This window comes from Dendrobium catenatum, unplaced genomic scaffold, assembly GCF_001605985.2.
Source record: "Dendrobium catenatum unplaced genomic scaffold, ASM160598v2 fragScaff_scaffold_847, whole genome shotgun sequence".
Lineage (NCBI taxonomy): Eukaryota > Viridiplantae > Streptophyta > Magnoliopsida > Asparagales > Orchidaceae > Dendrobium > Dendrobium catenatum.
This window is the reverse complement of record NW_021319309.1, coordinates 6,961,647-6,982,571: the sequence shown is the minus strand read 5'-3', so window position 1 is coordinate 6,982,571 and position 20,925 is coordinate 6,961,647. Positions and strand designations below refer to the sequence as shown.

The 20,925-nt window shown below is 35.5% G+C and overlaps 1 protein-coding gene across 1 annotated transcript; it reads left to right on the top strand.

Moving 5' to 3' along the window:
• The first annotated feature begins 7,580 nt into the window (after positions 1–7,580).
• On the top strand, positions 7,581–11,751 carry LOC110101524 (uncharacterized mitochondrial protein AtMg00810-like). Its single transcript, XM_020829450.1, has 3 exons — positions 7,581–7,724; positions 8,404–8,880; positions 11,698–11,751. Exons 1-3 carry the CDS (start codon positions 7,581–7,583, stop codon positions 11,749–11,751), a joined length of 675 nt encoding a protein of 224 aa, XP_020685109.1.
• The last annotated feature ends 9,174 nt before the right edge of the window (positions 11,752–20,925 follow it).

Here is a 20,925-nt window from a genome sequence, read left to right as displayed (position 1 = left end):
GGGCACTTCTTCATACTGCTCATCTCCCACAAATTTTCTGGGCTGAAGCACTCCTCACATCTAATTATCTTATTAACATCTTACCAACCAAGGCTTGCCGTCTTCAAATTCCCTTCCAACAGTTACATGGTACATTACCATCTTACAATCATTTGAAGACCTTTGGTTGTCTATGCTTCCCGTGGCTTCAACCCCTTTCAAAAGATAAACTTTCTCCACGCTCTCACGAGTGTATTATCCTGGGCTACTCTTCGTCTCATAAGGGTTATCGCTGCCTAAATCCAGAAACAAATCGAATTTATATTTCTCGTCATGTCATCTTCTATGAACATATCTTTCCCTCTGTTTCTACTACACCTTCTCTACCTACAAATTCATCTAACCCACCTACAAATCCCTTCCTATTAACTCCCACGTCAATTCCTGCTACAAATCTCTCTTCCCAGAATTTATCCACGGTTCCATCTCCTTCTCTAGCAAATGGTTCTGTTTCACCCATATCTTCCACACAGTCTTCACCTAGTACTCATTCACCTTCTCCTACATCATTAGCTCCACCAATTCTTCAACCATCTACTTATCTACATCCTATGCAAACTCGGTTACGAACAGGTCATCAAAAGCCAAAAATTCTCTTTGATTTGCTTACGGTTCCTCAATCCGTGGAAACTCCTACCTCTTACAATCAAGCCATTAAGCATGAATCTTGGAGAAATGCCATGTCTGCTGAATTTTTAGCACTTCAAAAGCAAGGCACATGGAGTCTAATACCACCTCCCACAAATAAACCCATTCTTGGTTGCAAATGGGTTTTCAAACTCAAAACGAACTCAGACGGTCAAATCGATCGCTATAAGGCGAGGTTAGTCGCCCAAGGCTTTAATCAAGAGCATGGCATCAACTTCAACGAGACTTTCAGTCTGGTGGCCAAGTTACAGACAATTCGTATACTTCTTCTTCTTGCTCTTCATCGGAATTGGCCCGTTCTTCAATTTGATATTTCAAATGCCTTTCTTCATGGTGATCTTCTTGAAGAAGTGTTTATGAAGCAACCGCCGGGCTTTGTTGATAATCAACATCCACACTATGTTTGCAAATTACATAAAGCTATTTATGGTCTTAAATAGGCTCCTCGCCAGTGGTATACCAAGCTTACTCAATCTTTGGTTCAGTTCGGTTTCTTTTTTAGCAAAGCAGATCCTTCGTTGCTTATTTATACGAAGTCCACTGTTCAACTTTATCTGCTTATATATGTTGATGATTTGCTATTAACTGGAAATGATTCTTCAACTATTCAACATTTACTTCAAATGCTTCGGTCTACCTTCTCATTAAAGCAGCTCGGCTCTGTGGATACCTTTTTAGGCATTCAAATTCATAAAACAGCAAATGGCTTATTTCTTCATCAAGCCAAATATGCTACAGATATTATTGCTTCTGCTGGGTTCACTACTTCAAAGCCGGTTTCAACTCAAATTACACTCAAACCTTCAAAAACAGCTACTGCTGCTCAACCGTTTGTTGATCCTCTTCTCTTCAGGCGTCTAGTTGGTTCGCTTAATTATCTCACTATAACTAGACCTGATATTGCATATGCTGTCAATTCTGTTTGCCAACATATGCACAATCCCACAAATGCTGATTTTCTGTCCATTAAGCGCATTCTCCGCTATCTGCAAGGCACGAAATGAAATCCTATGGATTAACTCTCATTTCAGGAAATATGCAGGTAACTACCTATGTGGATGCAGATTGGGCCTCCAATTCCTTGGATCGCAAATCGATTACTGGATTCTGTTCCTTCATTGGATCTACTCTTGTGTCTTGTTGTGTTAAAAAGCAAGTTACGGTAGCAAAATCTTCAACTGAAGCTGAGTATCGTGCTTTATCTTCAGCTACCTCGGATATTCTCTGGCTTCGCCGGTTATTGGCTGAGTTTGGTCTTTCTCAACCGTCTCCAACATCTATTTTTTGTGATAGTACTTCTGCCATTGCCTTAGCACACAACCCTGTTTTTCATGCTCGCACAAAGCATATCGAGATCGACTATCATTTTATCAGCCATCATATACAACATGGAGCTATTGTCGTTCATCATATCAATTCTCTGGATCAGACTGCTGATATTCTCACGAAACCTCTTTCTCCTACTCGTTTTGCTGAGCTTCGTGACAAACTAACCATTTGCTCCTCAAATGCTTAGTTTGAGGGGGGCTGTTAGAGTATACCTCAGCACAGGTTATTTAAACCTACACCAATTGAAGCAGAAATGTGCAGGCAGCACTACTTCTGCAAGGCAGCTGACAGTGTCAGCCTTTAGCCGCTTCTACAGTCTTTGTTCCCTGCTTTTTAGTCTTTATATACTTGTTGCATTGTATCAAAAACTGAGATGAAATGCATTATTCTCTTGAAGCTTCAGTAATCTCTTGCTTCCTCTGTTTTTGTATTCTCCCATTGTTTTTCTCAATGCAGGTTTCGGTCCAGATGTCTTACAGGAGGCACGCTAGGAGAGCTGCTGGCAGTCGGCACCCATAGAGACCGATCCAATGTTGATACCTGCACGATTCAATCCCTTCGCCTGTTCAAGAGATTGATCAGGAGCCTATACTCCCACCGTAGGAGCCGCAGCAGCCGAATCATTAACAGCAGGATGGCCTTGCTGATTTCTTCCCGGAGGGAAGCCTCAGCCACCAAGATTAAGCTTCACCAAGCTTTCATGTACTAGAGCCCGCCAATAGTCATCTGTAAGGGCATCTCCAACCGAAAACTTCATTTTTCACGGCAAAGTAACGCAAAACTCCAAAATGGCGCGGTGATGCTCCAATCGAACGCCATTTTAGGTGTTTTTGAGAAGGTAACGATCGCCCTCCCTTTCGCGCGTTTTTCCGGTTGAGAGCAAAAAATGGCGTGAGTGAACAGTGCGATGCCAATATTGGCGTCGCACTGTTCATCCGCGATGAAATGGCGTAAAAAATGGCGATCGGTTGGAGCAAAACAAGAATGGCAAACAAGTGTTTGTCGTTCGGTTGGAGATGCCCTAACAATATCCTTCCTTCCATGAGCCTTGAGGGAGGAAGGAGGAGACCTAGCGCCACCTCCCACCATCGTAGAGCTTCTCTCACTAGAAACAGAGAGAAAGAAGGAGTAGCGGGAAATGAAAGAACCTTCTAACTTTAACGCTCTTGTTACTTCAAATCAAACAGTTATTAAAAGACATCATAAAACTTTTTGAAATCTTTTAATGTATGTTGCACCGACACCGACACTGATACGGAACATGTCAATTCTTAAAAATACAGGATACGGGGTGCAGAAACAACATTATAATTTATAAATCATACAAAAAAATTAACAAAGCATTCAAAGCAGAATATTTGAAATTATAAAAAAAAAAATCAAAGCAACATTATTTGTAGCCTTGTAGGCTGTAGCTTATAATATCAAAATAAAAGTAAGCATAAAATGTCTAGTACAACAACAAAAGCATAAACATAAATTGTCTAGCACATGAGGTTTCAACTATTCAATAGAATGAAGGATATGATTAGCTTCTTCACTGGTTTGTCTTCGAACTTCTATATCACCTTTAATAAATATCATATCTTCTAATTCAGGCTCATCAAGTGAAAGATTAGCAATTTCTAATATTTTCATACCATCAAGAGACTCAAATCTATCTCAGAAATGAGGGAACCTTGCTTGCAACCATGGAAGTAAATACGACGCGTCATTTTTTGGATTTTTTTTTTGTTTTTCAATTGACACGTGTATCAGAAACGATGTGTACTTTTGAAATTAAATAGTATTTTAATTAGATACGATTTTGACATACCCGACATGTATCGGTTCCATATCGGAGGCGTATCTATGTATCGGTGTATCAAAAACAGCACACCTTCATAAATAGGTGTATCGGTGCAATTTAATTTTAATATAACCAGCAAGTGTTTTGATGGAGCTTTCCTATAAGTAATCAAAATCTTTAAAACATTAATGCTCTTAACCAAATGAGCAAACAATATTTTATTTTTCATTAGTTTTTTTGTTAAGAAAAAAGATGTAACAAAAGTATCGATTACTCATTGAAAAGAACCATCTAAGAACTTTTTAGCTATATCAGAAGGCCCTGCAACTTTTTCTATTTATCACACTAAAGACAAGTAGCTAATAAATTACAAAGTAAATATTAACTGATATTATGCTACATAATAAAAACAAAATAAAATAAGTATATAATGCTTGATAATGGTTAATTACTGGTAGCAAAATATATTTAGCAAATAGTTTTTGTCATGAAATTTGTCACAATAATTTGCATTTGATAGCTCATCAAAATCAGATATGTGCATGTCTCTAATATGTGCTCAATAAATAGTCTTCATTTAAGTGATTGATAATATACAAATAAAATTAAAATAATAAACAATGCATTTTTGTAATGAGGAAATAGAAAAAAAAAATATCTTGATCCAATTTTTGTTCAAGCTTTGAAATATTTCTTGAACCTCAAAACTCTTTCATAAATTTGCAAGAAAATACTTTCAAGATACTAATTAATATGTTTATAAACAATTTTTTTAATGATAAGAATATTATGGTGCATAATTTCTAGTTCCATGTATTAAAAGATAGGATCATTTTCCAATATTTGCTTATTATATGATGTTCTCAAGCAAACTTTCTATGTTTCTCTTAATTAATGAATCAAATCTCTAATGTTTTTTAAACTAAACTAATTTGCATTAAATAACTTCTCTTATTCATATTTTATAACTATGAAAATTTTTCTCATGTTTAGCTTTACATATAGCCATTGTTATTATTAGGATATAAGATTCAAATATATTAAGTATGCCCTTAGTTGTTAGAATATTTACCTGTATGCCATTCCCTGTACTTTGTTCTTTAAATAGGATACTGTTACCGAGCTAAATCAAGAAATAAGAATTCCATTTCTATCTTCCCTGTTTCTCTCTGTCTCTATGTTTCTACATGGTATCAGCGAAGGTTCAATCCTAAGTGTCATTACATGGCAGAAATTTCGTCGGCGACGCATTCCGCAGCTACTCCAATTCCGATCATATCACCGTCTCTCAAATTCGTTATCTCTCATCTCAAGACTCTCGTCCCTAATAAATTATCTACAAAAAACTACCCCATCTGGCGAAGTCAGATATTTAAGCTGCTTCGGGCGAATGGATTTCATCAATTTCTTGAATCTCCCAATTCTCAATCGTCGTCATCTTCAACGACTACAACGACAGCTCCGGTGCAAGATCATCTATCTTCAGATCAACTGGCAATTGATCGAAACTTAGCAACGGTGATTTGCTCCACCGTTTCGTCCTCCATCTTGCCATACATACTGCATCTTGATTACACCTACGAAATCTGGCAAGTTCTTGAAACAAGATTTCAATCATCAAATCGTTCCAAAGTGATACAACTCAAGAACGAGCTTCACCACATCTCCATGGGTAATATGTCTATGAGTCAGTATCTTACCGAGATCAAGAAACTGGTAGATCAGATTGCCTCCGCCGGCTCTACAATAGACAATGAAGATATAATTATGTATATCTTGAACGAACTACCACCACGTATCAATCGTTCAAGACATCGATTAGGACTATGCTTCACCCAATCAGCCTCGACAATCTGTATGCTTTACTCATAAGTGAAGAAATCCACATACAAGCCGACGCATCAAGAATACCAGTTTCGACTGACTCACAGACGACTCTGTACACAAGACGAGGAAGAGGCCGTAGAGGCCGTGGAAGACAAGCTCCAAACCACAACTCTACAAACCGTTCAGCTCCATCATCATCGATCACAAGTCAGATATGCAACAAAAGAGGTCACGCTACAGACATGTGCTGGCACTGGCTGAACACCAATTACAACCCATCCGAGAGGCATACTCCGCAGAACTCAGCTCTCATTGCAACTCCAAATCAACAGCAAAACGAGTGGTACTTAGACTCGGGGGCATCGTCACACATGACATGGGAAGCTGACAATCTAGAATAAGCCTCAACATATCAAGGATCAGACTCAGTCACCATAGGGGATGGAAGAACAATTCCCATTACTCACTCGGGCATGGGTTTTCTTCCAACCCCCTCTCGTACGCTTCTTCTTTCTCAATTACTGCATATTCCATCTATTTCTCATAATCTTATCTCAATTTTTAACTTAGTCAAGGATAACAATATATCTGTCACTTTTGACTCCATGGGCTTCACCTTCAAGGACACGAAGACTCAACAAATCTTGCTCCACGGACCGTGTAGAGGAGGGCTCTATCCGATCTCTACCGACAATCCCAGCAACCAACACCATGCTCTATCTGCGTCCAGCTCGTCGTTCGTTGTCTGGCACAACAGGCTCGAGCACCCCCATACTCGCGTGCTCAAGCATATAGCTAGACACAACTCTGACCTTCATATATCTACTAGATCATTTAAATGTGTTTCATGTTTATTATGTAAAGGAAATAAGCTTATGTTTGAAAATCCAACAAACCTAAAGCTTAGGCCTCTCGAACTGATCCATTCCAATGTTTGAGGACCATCTCCGGTCCCCTCACACTAAGGACTTAGATACTACATTCTCTTTGTAGATGACTATACGCGTTTTACATGGATATTCCTATTTTGCTAAAATCTGATGTGTTTCATGTATTTCATAATTTCGTCAATTACATTGAGAAGCAAATGGATTATCAAGTTAAAGCTATACGCACATACGGCGATCGTGAGTATCTTAATCAACAGTTCTCAAGCTACCTTCAATCCAAAGGCATTCATCAACAAATCTCATGCCCATATACGCCTGAGCATAACGGTATAGCTGAACGCAAGCACAGACACAGCAAGAACCATGCTTCAAACGGCATATACGCCCCCGCAATTCTGGCCTGATGCGGTCATGACGGCGGTATACCTTATCAACAGGCTACCTTCATTGACAACCAACAACAATTCATCGTTTCAACTCTTGTTCAACAAAGCTCTGACATACAAGCACCTCCGCACGTTCGGGTGCACTTGCTACCCCCTCATCCCTAAGCACACTAGCACGAAACTTCAACCAAACACTACCCCGTGGGTTTTTCTTGGTTACTCAGACATGTACAAGGGGTACAAATGCATGAACAAAACCACTAACAAAATTATAATCTCACGCAATGTTAATTTTCTTAAAAACTCTTTTCTTTTTCAAGATGTATCTACGAACAACAAACCTCAGCAAACATCCACACCTCCATCTCTTCTCGTACCCACATCTATATTAACGCCGTATACTCAAGATATTATCACGGCACAAACCAACACTATCAGCACTCATCAGCAGACTCCGCAAATACAGATGGAAAATTCGTCTCCCGTTACAGGTCCACCGCTAAACTCTAGCCCCAGCATTCCTACAAATCTTCCCATTAAGCATCATATGCAAACCAGACTCTAAACAGGGTCGTTAATGCCTCGTACATGACTCAACCTATTTCACAATCATTATGCCAACGCTAACAATCCTGACCCTATTACAGTCAGGGAGGCATTCAAACATCCCGAATGGCGGAAAGCAATGGCAGCAGAATTCCTTGCATTACAAAAATAGGGAACATGATGCCTAGTGCCACCTCCCAAAAATGCACTTATACTGGGATGCAAATGGACTTTCCGAACAAAGCTACGCGCCGACGGCTCCATCGCCAGGTTCAAAGCTAGATTAGTGGCTCAAGGAAATCTGCAGGAACACAACATTAACTACGGTGAGACGTTCAGCCCGATGGCCAAGCTTCCAACAATTTGAGTGATGTTCAGTGTAGCTTTGCACCACGATTGGAAGGTGCACTAGATCGACGTCACAAATGCCTTCCTCCATGGCAAAATCAGTGAAATGGTGTACATGCGGCAACCGACTGGTTTTGTATGCCACACTTTTCCAAATCACGCCTGCCTTCTTAAAAAAAGGCAATCTACAGACTCAAGCAATCGCCACGCGTGTGGTACACGACATTCACAGACTACCTTCTCACAATCGGGTTCAAGCATAGCAAGGCGGATCCGTCTTTGCTTACCCTCATCGAGGCCAAAACTCAAATATACCTACTAGTCTACGTAGACGACATCTTGCTTACAGGGAACGATGGGAACGCCATTTCAGGTCTCATTCGAAAGCTGCAAACTCAATTCGACATGAAACACCTGGGCTTGGCAAATCACTTTCTGGGAATCAAAATCTCCACAACAAGATAAGTACTTCCTATCTCAACAATCATATGCACTATCTATTCTACAACAAGCTAATTTCATTGACTGCAAACCTCTTGCAAATCCATCCACTACCAAACAATCGCAAATCACTAAATCTGCATCGTCTTTGTTTGATCAGGTACAATACAGACATATAACGGGTTCACTCCAATACCTCATCCTCACACGACCTGATCTAGCGCATGCAGTCAACATGTTATCTCAATCAATGCATGATCCAGCTCCTGAGCACTCGATCCTTCTAACCAAGATCCTTCGATATTTCAAAACCACGAGTAACTATGGCATACCCATCTCCAAGTCGAATTTGCGGATGCGTGCGTTCTCAGATGTCGACTGGGCAGGAGATCCAAGTACGAGAAAATCCACGTCAGGTTTTTGCACATTCCTCGGCAACACACTCGTCTCCTGGTCTGTTAAGAAGCAATCTACGATCGCTCGATCATCCACTGAATCTGAGTACAGAGCTCTGGCAGCAGCAACCGCAAATACTATCTGGCTCAAGCATCTGCTAACCGACTTCAGCATTCACCATGATCAACCCATAGAGCTATTCTATGACAACATATCGGCGAGTACTATCGTTAACAATTGGGTATTCCACGCACGAACCAAACACATCGAAATCGATCATTGATTCGTGTGGGATCAAATTCAGAACAACCACATCAGCTCCTCCCCATTTGCACCGATGATCAAATCACGGACATCTTCACAAAATTGTTATCTACAGCAAGATTTCGGCGTCTGCGCGACAAACTGACGGTCCTCAAGGATCCATCAATTTGAGGGGGAATATTAGGATATAAGATTCAAATATATTAAGACTGCCCTTAGTTGTTAGAATATTTACCTGTATGCCATTCCCTGTACTCTGTTCTATAAATAGGATACTGTTACCGAGCTAAATCAAGAAATAAGAATTCCATTTCTATCTTCCCTGTTTCTCTATGTCTCTACATTTCTACAGTTATAGTCACATTCCTGTATTTTATTTTTTCTCCTTATTAAGAGCAGGTGGGACATAAAAGAGAAAGGGATGAACATTTCGAGATTTAGGAGCTAGAGAATGAGATTGAGCAAGAGTATGTGGATGAATGTGCGAGATTGAGAGCTTTAACTTCATTTCTCCTTGGATCTCCCTTAAAATGATGAAGATAGAGCATATATTTGATATTGGAGGCGAGAGCTAAGGTTCTTGTCACTCTTACTACAGCTTCAAGTCCTCCGCCATTTAACGTCGATAGTAAAACTGAAGCAATAGTATAAACAGGATCGAGGTTTTTGCAAGAAATATGTAGAAAGAAGATTCCAATTTGCTAAAAATAACACATTTTCTGGTGTACCTTGTCAAAATTTAAAATTATTTAAAATGCCTAGAACTCTTGTATTGATAACATACAAAACGTTACATGGTCAAAATTTAATAAACAGAAAGTCATCCCTATGTTTACGCTTTTTTTTATCCCTATGTTTACGCTATGAATTTATAATTTTAATAAAAAAAACCCAAAAAATCAATCATTATTAAAATTGAGATAAGTAGAATGTAGCCAACCCTATCAAAAAAACTTTCCGAACTACGTCTATAGTAGAAAATGGACCTAGCGGTCCTAAAACTGACTTTCTATTTCTAAATATCTTCTCTCTCTAAATGATAGCTTAAGTGGGATTTTTATTTTAGCAAAAATGGAAATGAAGTGGAAATTAATATTATGATCAAGCAGGGTTAAAATGCATATAACACGACTATAGTGGGTACTAAAATCCTTTCTCCTTAGAAAAAAAATATCATCCTTTTTATTTTAACACTCAAGTCGAGTAAATATTTTTAGGTGTATCTACCTCATCTCAAAGTCTCTCTCCCATCTAGCATATACTTCAATTTTAGGCCTCCACTACACCATGACTATTATGATGTGCTTATTTCTCACTTTCATGACATCATATGACAAACTTTTTATAAAGGCCATTTTTCTCCCAGGATCGTCCGGGACAAAGTTGGATCATCCCGGGACAATCGGTACAGGTTGTGCGGGAAATGTTTCTGGTTGCATGGTTTGTCTGGACGAAATTTGGATCGTCTGGACGAAAATTTTACAGAGCCAAGTCATCCAGGGACGTTAATTAATCTCGTCTGGACGAAATTCGTCCAGAGCCAAATCGTCCCGGGACAAAGTTGCGATCGTCCGGGACGATCCGTGTGGATATATATAGAAATGAGATATTTTGAAGAGAGAGAAAAGCCCAGGAGAGAGAAAATCGAAGGAAAAAGAAGAAAAAGTGTTTTTTGGTTACTCCGGTCCTTTTTCGTCCGTTGCTGTAGTTAAAGAAGTTGACCAACTCGAGGTAAGGCACATTCCGACTTTCTCAATTTTCAGAAACGAGGATTTTGACGAGTTTTCTGTTTTGAATTTTATTTCCGTTAGCAAATTTCAGGTATTATTTTTGTTTGACAAAGGTTTTACCGCGTAACTTTTGGTATGTCTTTGAGTATTTTCTGGAAGATTTTTACCGGATATTTTGGATTCTGCAGTGTTTTAAGCAAACTGCAAATTATTAGGATGTTTAAAAATGTTTTGTCAGTACAATGAAAGTCTTATAATGTTGTTGTGAATGTTCTGTGATAATTTGGTAAATTTCTGAATCTGTGAATTATGTGTAAATTCCATATATTGTCGTTATGCCGCTGAATTTTCTTACGATTTTTGAATTTTCTGAAATGAGATGATTGAATGAATTGATTATTTGTATGCTATCGGAAGGGAGTTATAAGGGGCCGGAATCCTATGTGATTCCGTTGTCTGGGTCAGGGAATTCTGAATTCTGAAATGAGCTCTGAAATCTGAAAATAAGTTCTGTTTCGGAACCTCTGATATCTATTCTATTTTATTCTGGTGCTATAAGCACAACGGGAGACATAAGGGGTTAGAATCCGTTGAGATTCTGTCTGTGTCAGGGAAGGGAGGCATAAGGGGCCAGAATCTATTGAGATTCTGTCTGTGTCAGGGATATCTGAAATCTATTGTTTGATATTTGATAATATGTTCTGTGACTTATCTGATCTGTTTTATGAATTATATGGTTCGAATTATCTGATATGAATATGAATTTATCTGAATTCTGATTTTTGTACGATTCTGATTATTCCGTACGATTCTGTCTACTCTGTGACTTACAAATGCTTTATGATATCCGTTCTGAACTCTGATTCGAAATGATTTCAGTTTTCTGTATCCGTAAGCTAATGTATGATTGATTAAGTATATGTTCTGTCTATTGCATGATTTCTGTGCGATTGTTCGAATTCCGTACTGATACGATTTTTGTTGTGAGTTTCTGATGATTTTGATTAATGATTGATGTCTTGCTGAGCTGTTAGCTCATCCTTGTTTTCTATGTGGTTTTTCAGGTTCTGGAAAATGGAAGGAAGTCGTGGATTAGCGGTCCAGAGTCTGATTTGTGATTAGGTATTTTGTACTTTTGATTTTTGTACAGTCATGACTTTTCTGTTCTATTATGTTCTTTGTGTCCACAAGCCATGTACTGTACCTGTATATGATTATTTTGGTGAAAGAAAAGATAGATGAACTGCGCTACATTTGAATATTTTTAGTAGCTCTGTGTTTTTTTGTTTGTGTTATGTTTGGAAGAAAGTTTTGAAGCAAATTCCAAAGCCAGATTCTGGATTTGTTGGCTCTGTCGCTGCCCGATGCGAGCGGGATCCGTCCCGGTCAGTTTGGGTCGTGACACTTTTTCTGGTTCTTCTCTATAGCTTAAATCTTTATATACCTCAACCTCATCTACATATATTCATTTTCGAGAGTCGGATATCCATTTCCTTAATTAATATTCTATTTCTAGCGAGAAATTATTCTCTGCGGAGTTCGGACGTAGCACTCCATTTGGACTCAAATTAAATTTTGACACGTGTAGTAGACACCTGGATATTCAATTAGCTTTTATTTTTTATTTATGTCTTATCAACCTGACCAACCCAACCCGACCAAAACATGAAAATTTTGAATTCTCACGAGTTTAAAAGCTCAGGGCTAGGTAATTTTGCTTTTCATCCGGGTATTTCATGTTGCAACTCGGGCTTCCAAGTTTATGATTTTGATGATGACAAATAATATTTATTAATCTTTTATTTCTCCTAGTATTTGCAGTGCATATGTCTTTCTATGTTGACTAATATTTCAGGTACATCATGCACCGTTCTTTGAAGATTCAAGGCTCAAGATTGCATAGAATTGGTCGTATTAAATGAGTCTGTAATTTTCATTTATTGAGTCAAGTCTTGTAATGATGTATGTTAGTTTGTTGATCATGCACACACATAAAGGGAGCAAAAAATGATTATAAATATTTTAACTTTTCTGTTCATCGTACTGTACGAATTTATTTCATACTATACGATCTGGTGTAACAGAAATAAATTAAAATATTTTATTTTTCCTGGAAAAATTATTTTTGAATATAACTAATCGTACTGTACGATCACCACATCGTACTGCACGATCTGTTATAATTAGAAAGATCGTCGTCCATTAAATTAGGCAAAGATTTGAATTTGAAAAGTTGTTCGAATCGTACTGTACGATCCTAATCGTACTGTACGATGTTTAAACATTGCCTAATTTAATCCGCTGATTATTCAATCAAAACGGCTTAATTTTGATGTGTTGATCGTACTGTCCTAACTGTATCGTACTATACGATCAACAGAGACAATTTTGGCAAACTGCCCGTTTATTGAACTGTTCGTATAGCACTTTCGTACAGGATATCGTACAGTACTAACTTCAACTGAACTGTTTGTACAGTACTAACTGGACATCGTACAATACTAACAGGTCAATTTCTGCACATCGTATTGGACGATCTTGCGATCGTACGGTACGATATTTGACGGCTGAATTGAGTATTTTTAGGGTTTTTTGAGCCCTCTATTTAAGCACTCTCATAAGACTTTGTAAGAGTCTTTGACAGCCATTGTGTCTTTGTTCTTTTGGAGAAAACTTGAAGAGAGGACTTGAAAGGGAGAGAGAAAAGGGTGAAGTTTGAGAGAGGGAGAAGATCCTTGGAAGGGGTTTCAAGGGAGTGTGAAGGAGATCACACGGTTGCTCCGGCGAGCTTGCACCTCAGTACCATCAGATTCAAGGTTCGTCTTGAATGAAGTTTTGGGAAGAAGAAGATCTCATTGGTGTCAAAGGACCCGACTCCTCCGCTGCACCAGGGAAGGTGGAAGTGATTGTGTAAGGGGTTCTCCGCCTAGCTGTGGGAGCTAAAGGAGAATCACTAAAGGTTTAGTGTAATACTCGGAGGGTGCCTCCGGGGAGTGGACGTAGGTCATGGTTTGACCGAACCACTATAAATTGGTGTGTTCTTTCCTTTATTTTTTCTGCACTTTATTTCCGCATTTATTTTTATTGTGGTTAATTGCGTGGATGAATTTGATTATCTATCTTTTTATTGTGAATGAAATTCGCTTCCGCATAAAGTCATAAAAAGAGATTTCTTTTCATTAAAGAAGTTTTTAATCATCCAATTCATCCCCCTCTTGGCGCATCTAGTAATTTCATTTCACTCCTCGCTTTCTCTCTTGTTCAGTATTCCATATGCTTCACTGCATTCCTTCGGCATTTTGGTCGCATAAAGTTTTATTCGCCACATGTAAACGTGCAAAAATTTGTTGCGTCTGTTTAAGCACTTTTTTTACATATTCATATGTATCCATACCATACTGAGTTCTTCTATTTGAAAACTAAATTTTTTGTGTTTGATTTCAATTTTTGAGTTAATTTTATTCATTTAGCCTCATTTTAATTGCACTTTAACTATGCTTTTCCTGTGCATTTTCTTTATATTCACTATATTTTTGAAGTTCTTTTAAGCTTTTGTTAATTTATTTCTCAATTTGGAAAATGAACTAATATTTGTTCTTTATTTTATTCAGATTAAAACTATATATGAGGACGCAAAAAGATCGTTTGTGACCAATATAACAAAATGAAATACCCAAAGTGTCAGTGGAATTTTCAATACTGCATTCTTTTTTTAATGTAGCAAAAGCGCAGTGAAATTGCAACAAAAGTGCAGTGAAAATGCAATAAATTATAGTATATTGTATTATTTTTCAAAAAATATTTGTTATAAATTTATTTCATAGGGAAACTACTTATAGTAACATGATCTGAACTAAAAGAATTTGATTGTCATAGAAAATTTTAAACTATGCAATCTAGAATTAAAAATTAAACTGACCTAGTCGAAAACAATGAAAAGCATAGCAAAAGTATAGTGAAAGTGCATCAAAAGCAACGTGAAGGCCAATGAATTATATATTAATTTTCATTTTCTATTAAATTTTTCTTATGAATTAAACTCGTAGTGAAATTAAATAATTATAGTAAATAATCTAAACTTAAAAAATTGAAAATTAAATTTGTCAATTGTTTAAACCATTCATTAAGCAACAAAAGCGTAACAAAAGGCCGGCAGCCAAATGACAGCAAAAGTGTAAGCATAACAAAAGTGCAGTAAAAGAGCTATAAAAACGCTGCAAAAGCACAATGAATTACACATTATAAATTTCTAGAAAAATTTTCTTACATATTTAATTCATAGTGAATACATTATATTTATATGATCTGAACTAATAAAATATGATTATGATGGATAATTTCAAACTATAAAATTAATTTTTAAAAATAAAGTTCATAATAGATAAAACAATTAAAAAGGGCAGCAAAATGAAAGCGCAGCAAAATGGTACACTACCAAAAAACTAAAGTTTTCGCAGCCTTTAATAGCAGCGGTCAGAAAATCAGTGCAGAATGTCTTTGGAGCGTATTATAATCACGGCAGATAAACCACTGCAAAAATATTTGAGGAGGGAAAAACCGCCAGGAAAGTTTAAAATTTGTGTTGCGAAGGCCAGATTTTTTGGTAGTGGTAGCAAAATCGCAGTGAAAGAGCAGCAAAATCACAGTAAATTAAATTCCTAGAAAACTTTTCTTACAAATTTAATTCATAGTGAAAATACTTATAGTTACATGATCTGAACTAATAAAATATGATTATGATAGATAATTTCAAACTATATAATCTAGTTTTAAAAATTAAGTTTATGATGGTCAAAATAATTAATTACAAAGTAAAAGTTTAGCAAAAGAGCAACAAAAGTGAAAGCGCATCTAAAGGGCAGCAAAAGCAAAGTAAAAACAGAGTGAATTACACATTGTAATATTTAGAAATATTTTCCTATAAATTTAATTCATTTTAAAAATATTTATTGTTACATGATCTGAACAAATAAAATATGATTGTAATAGATAAATTCAAACTATACAATCTAGTTTTGAAAATTAAATTTATGATGGCTAAAATAATTGATTACAAAGTAAAAGTGCAACAAAAGGGTGGTAAAGTGAAAGTGCAGCAAAATGACACCAAAAGCGTAGTGAATTACACATTATAATTTCTAAAAAAAAATCTTATAAATTTAATTCATAGTGAAGTACTTATAGTTAAATGATCAAAACTGATAAAATATAATTATGATGGATAATTATTTCAAACTATATAATATAGTTTTGAAAATTAAGTTTATGATGATCAAAATAATTTATTACAAAGCAAAAGCGTAATAAAAAGACATCAAAAGTGAAAGTGCAATAAAAGAGTTGCAAAAGTGCAGTGAAAGTATAGCAAAGGCACAATGAATTACACATTGTAATTTCTAAAAAAGTTTCCTTATAAATTTAATTTATAGTGGAAACACTTATAGTAACATGATCTAAACTAATATAATGTGATTATGATAAATAGTTTCAAACTATGCACTCTAGTTTTGAAAATTAAGTTTACGATGGCTAAAATAATTAATTACAAAGCAATAGCACAACAGAAGGGCAGCAAAAGTGAAAGTGTAACAAAAGGCCAGCAAAAGTGCAATAAAAGCACAACAAAAACATAATATATTATACATTATAAATCTCTCGAACATTTTTCTTACAAGTTTAATTCACAGTGGAAACACTTAGAGTATCATGATATGAACAAATGTAATGTGATTATGATAGATAGTTTCAAACTATAAAATCTAGTTTTGAAACTTAAGTTCATGAAGGTCACTGTATTTTTGTTGTGCTTTTACTACTCTTTGATGCACTTTCACTTTACTTTTGATGCACTATCACTATGCAGCTAAAGCATAGTGAATTTAACAATATATTATCTTATAAATTTAATTTAATTGTAATTCCATCTGAGAATTAAATGCAAATTGATTATTAGACCATGAACAATTTTTTTAATAAACTGTTGACAAAGAGAAAAAATAAATCACTATCCAGAACATACAAACGAACACATACAAAAAATAAGCAGAATTCCAAATTTTCTCTTAAAATCTATACAAAAATAAACATAGATTCCTTCAAGCTGCAGCTCTTTCAACTTCAATTCTTCCTCTTCTTGACGTTTGTATAATCTCATTTAGATCCGCGTTCCATAAGCATATCATCTACTCGAAAAATGAACATCCTCCTCCAAATCATTCTTCGTATTCATCGACTCTTTCTCTTTCTGAGTATAATTAAAAATTTATTCACCTAAAATCTTATATATTGTGAAGCTTTCACGTTATTTTCATTTAAAAAAAAAAAAGAACGCTAATTCTAAAAGCTAAATTCGATCAGAATGTTGAACCTCTGGGCCGAGTCGATCGGGCAAATAAGATAAAATTAAATACAAAATTTAATGGAATATCAATGTATCAGCACTCCATGTGTTAAGATTTAATTGGAGTCCAGACATAGAGCTACGTCCGGACTCTGCACCAAATAATTTATGCCTCCTATGTCACTTGGTTAATTATTTTTATAGCTATTCTAATTTTAGCTTTAATTGATTTTCCAAAATTACAAGTATGATTTTCGAGCAACCCAACTAATCTATATTGTTCAATGAATATACATCGTTCAATTTTAATTTTAAAATTTGGGAAATTATATTTGAATATACTATCGTAAAATCATTTCCAAATTTTCTCGGATCAAAATTAGAATATTTTAATTTATGCACTATTTTTGAAAAAAAGGCTTAAATTATTATATTTTTCTTTGGCTAGTTTTAATTCTATACTAAATCTTTGAATTAAAAATAATTCCTAACATGCTTATTGTACAATAACAATGAATCTTTTGCTCTATATGTTTTCGGTAATTGTTCATCGTTCTAAAGCTTATAATATATTTATATGAGACAATTGATCAAATAAATTATGAGTAGATTCTTTCAGAAACTAGTTTACTGTGATCTTTTAATGAGTTTCAGATTGAAATAAAGAAAAACTAGTAAGATTCCAAGATATTTTTTTTTCCCATTTATCATTTTATATGGTTGATACAATATTATACATTTTAAATATCTCATTTATTTTCAGCTTTTTGTTATAGAGCCTTTTGTAATTTATCCTAAACATTTTATTGGGGAATATTTTTCACTAATTTAATTTTCATATAACATTATATCTCTCCCAAGTAATTAGAAGCAACAATTCAAACAACGTAAAAAGAAGGAAAGTTTCTCTCCCAATTAAGCCCACTCAAAAACCAATTTCCTAGTCCAATGCTTAACCAAGCCCTATAACAATGCATCTAGAACACTACCCAACATGCGCATAGATTTAAAATCCAAAAGCAACACGGTTAAAACGCCTAATTTCAACGATATTCTTTGTTCATTTAAATGAGAAAAAAATCAAAATAGAAAAAAAAGTACAGCCGAAGTTCAAAAGCGATGATTACCTTCCTATGACCACCATTTCCTCTAAGATGTCAGCAAGTAAGCGATCATAGTTAATTAGGGTTTTTCCGATATAGGGAGAGCATACCTTCTCTGAAAGACACCGACCTTCTCCGCTTCCCCATAATTCCGCTTCAAGCTTTCAACCTACTTACGAAAACCGATTCGATATATATCTCTATAAATATTTTCCATAGTTTGGGTCAACCCGATTGACCAGCCTTCATCTCTTCCGACCAGAATCCGATCTTTTAGAGAAACATGCCATAATGGATTGGTGAGTTTCTCTAAAAGATCGAATTCTGGTAGGAAGAGCTGAAGCCGGGTCAATCGGGTTGACCCAAACTACGGAAAATATTTATAGAGATATATATCGAATCGAGTTTCGTAAGTAGGTCGAAAGCTAGAAGCGGAATTATGGGGAAGCGGAGAAGGTCGGTGTCGTTCAAAGAAGGTATGCTCTCTGTTATATTCGCATGTCGGGTAGTGTTCTAGATGCATTGGTATAGGGCTTGGTTAAGCATTAGAGTAGGAAATTGGATTTTGGGCGGGCTTGGGAGAGAAACTTTCCTCCTTTTTTACATTGTTTGAATTGCTGTTTCTAATTACTTTGGATTTTAAATATCTAATTTATTCAGACATAACGATTTAGGGTTACTACTTATGCATAAACCCTTATAATATACAAGCATAGACATACACATATAGATTGTCAAGTCTTCTATTTACTTTGGATGATCTTAAAATTTAGTTTATGAAAAAGTTGGAGTGAAAAGTTATTGCACCTACTGATTGGAAGTATGGTGTCTTACCTCAGATCAACATTAATTCAACTGTCTCTATAGAAAAGGATTCAGCAAGCCTTGAAGACATATATGAAGTATCTAAAGCTGATTGATCAATTTAGGTCTAGTAAGAAATATGAAATATGATTAAATCAATGTGGAGTCATCTTTGGCAAGGACAAGTTGTGGGTTCCAAGTTTTAGAGATTTAAAATGGGAGATTTTGCACAAAGCATATCACATAGATATTATATATTTAGGGAGCAGTATGATATACAGTGATCTCAAGGGTATGCTGTGGGGCTAGGATTGAAGAAAAATGTAGATTTTGTTTTAAAATATGAAGTCTAACCGTTAGTAAAAGCAGAGCAATAGTGACTAGAAGGTCTTCTACAATCTTTAAATATTTCAAAGTGAAAATGGAATGAAGTGATAATAGATTTTACTATAGGATTTTCTGGATCGAGGAAGAAATATTATATATGGATCATAGTAGATAGTTTCATGAAGTATGTACATTTTATTTTGATCTGACATGTTGGTTATGTTGATACAACACTACAAAAGAAAGAGTAAATTCTGATGGACTAATCAGTCAACAAACCTAAAAAATCTTCCAAAAATTAGCATTATCGGTGGATTTTTGATGGGTTGAAATTCAACGGTATTTCGGGCATCGAAAATGAATTTTTAATAGAAAATTGCTTTTGAAAACTATCTTGGTGGATTTCCAATGGGTTTCCGGCTTTTTTAGGATTGCAAAAATGATTTTTTTAGGCGTTATCAATAGAATTTTTTCTCCAGAAATTCTGGCATATTACTAGCAGAAAGATTTGATGGAATTAAGGTAGAAATTCTGCCATAATTTTTGTTCTAATTTCTACCAGAAACTTTTTCAATAATTCAGGGAAAAATTTGCCAATTTTTTTGCTGAAAACTCAGGTGGATTATTTTGCCAATAATCCACCAAAAATTTTGGCAAAACATGTTTTTTGGTACCCATATACTAAATTCATTGTATCGACTTTTTTGATGGAAATCCATCGAAAACCTATAGCACAAATAAATGAAATACCCTCTCATGTCAATTATTCTACAATACAATAATATAACATAGCACAAACATTTTATATAGTAAAAAAATACAGATTACATAGACTAATATTTTCGCATAGCATCAAATTTTGTTTAAACTTATCTCAAAATGTTCTCAAACATTACTAGAGTTATATAATATGGGCAAAGTCCTTATGCATAAAAAAACAAATAAATTATTTACAAACACATACAATGTACTCATAATCAATTTTCTCACACTCCTCAAGAGATGCATACACAAGCAAACCATAAACTAGCAAATTTGTTGGTTGCTTTATCCCTCATTGTTGTCAGAATCCGTTACAATATTAGTGGCCTGCTTATCGCATCTTATAGCAAATTTGTTGGTTGCTTGTCGCATGTTTAAATAATTTATTACTTTAGTTCCTGAAGTACTTGAGCTCATTAAATGACAATACGACATTATCTGCATAGGTCATGTTGCTGTTTCTTATCTTTTTTTTTTTTTGGGACATTTAGGTCATTTAAGTCAAATTCACACACACAACGCATACATAAAGACTCGAACCCAAGACCTTTTAGTTGGAAGCCTAAGCTCTCAACCAACAGGCCAAGGTGAGCTGTGTGTTGTTTCTTATCCATTAATCTATATTCTATTTGTTAGTTTCAGCCATATATTCTATATTTATTTTTTGCAATCGATGCAGCTTTTTGGTCGTATTTATTGGAATCTATGGAATTGTAACATACTCATATATCTTGATTCCATTTGTTCGAAGGGGGACTTCATTATGGTGTTTCCAACCAAAGATTTAAGAATTTATTGTGAGTTAGGTAGAATAGGTAGTTTAGGTGCATTATTTTGTGTATATAATTGATTGCATATGTGTATTATTCAGATCATATTAAACCATGTAGGCAAATAGTAAAATTGGATTTGTTAGAGTCAAATACACCCAAAGAGCAACACAGTGTAGCTTCATT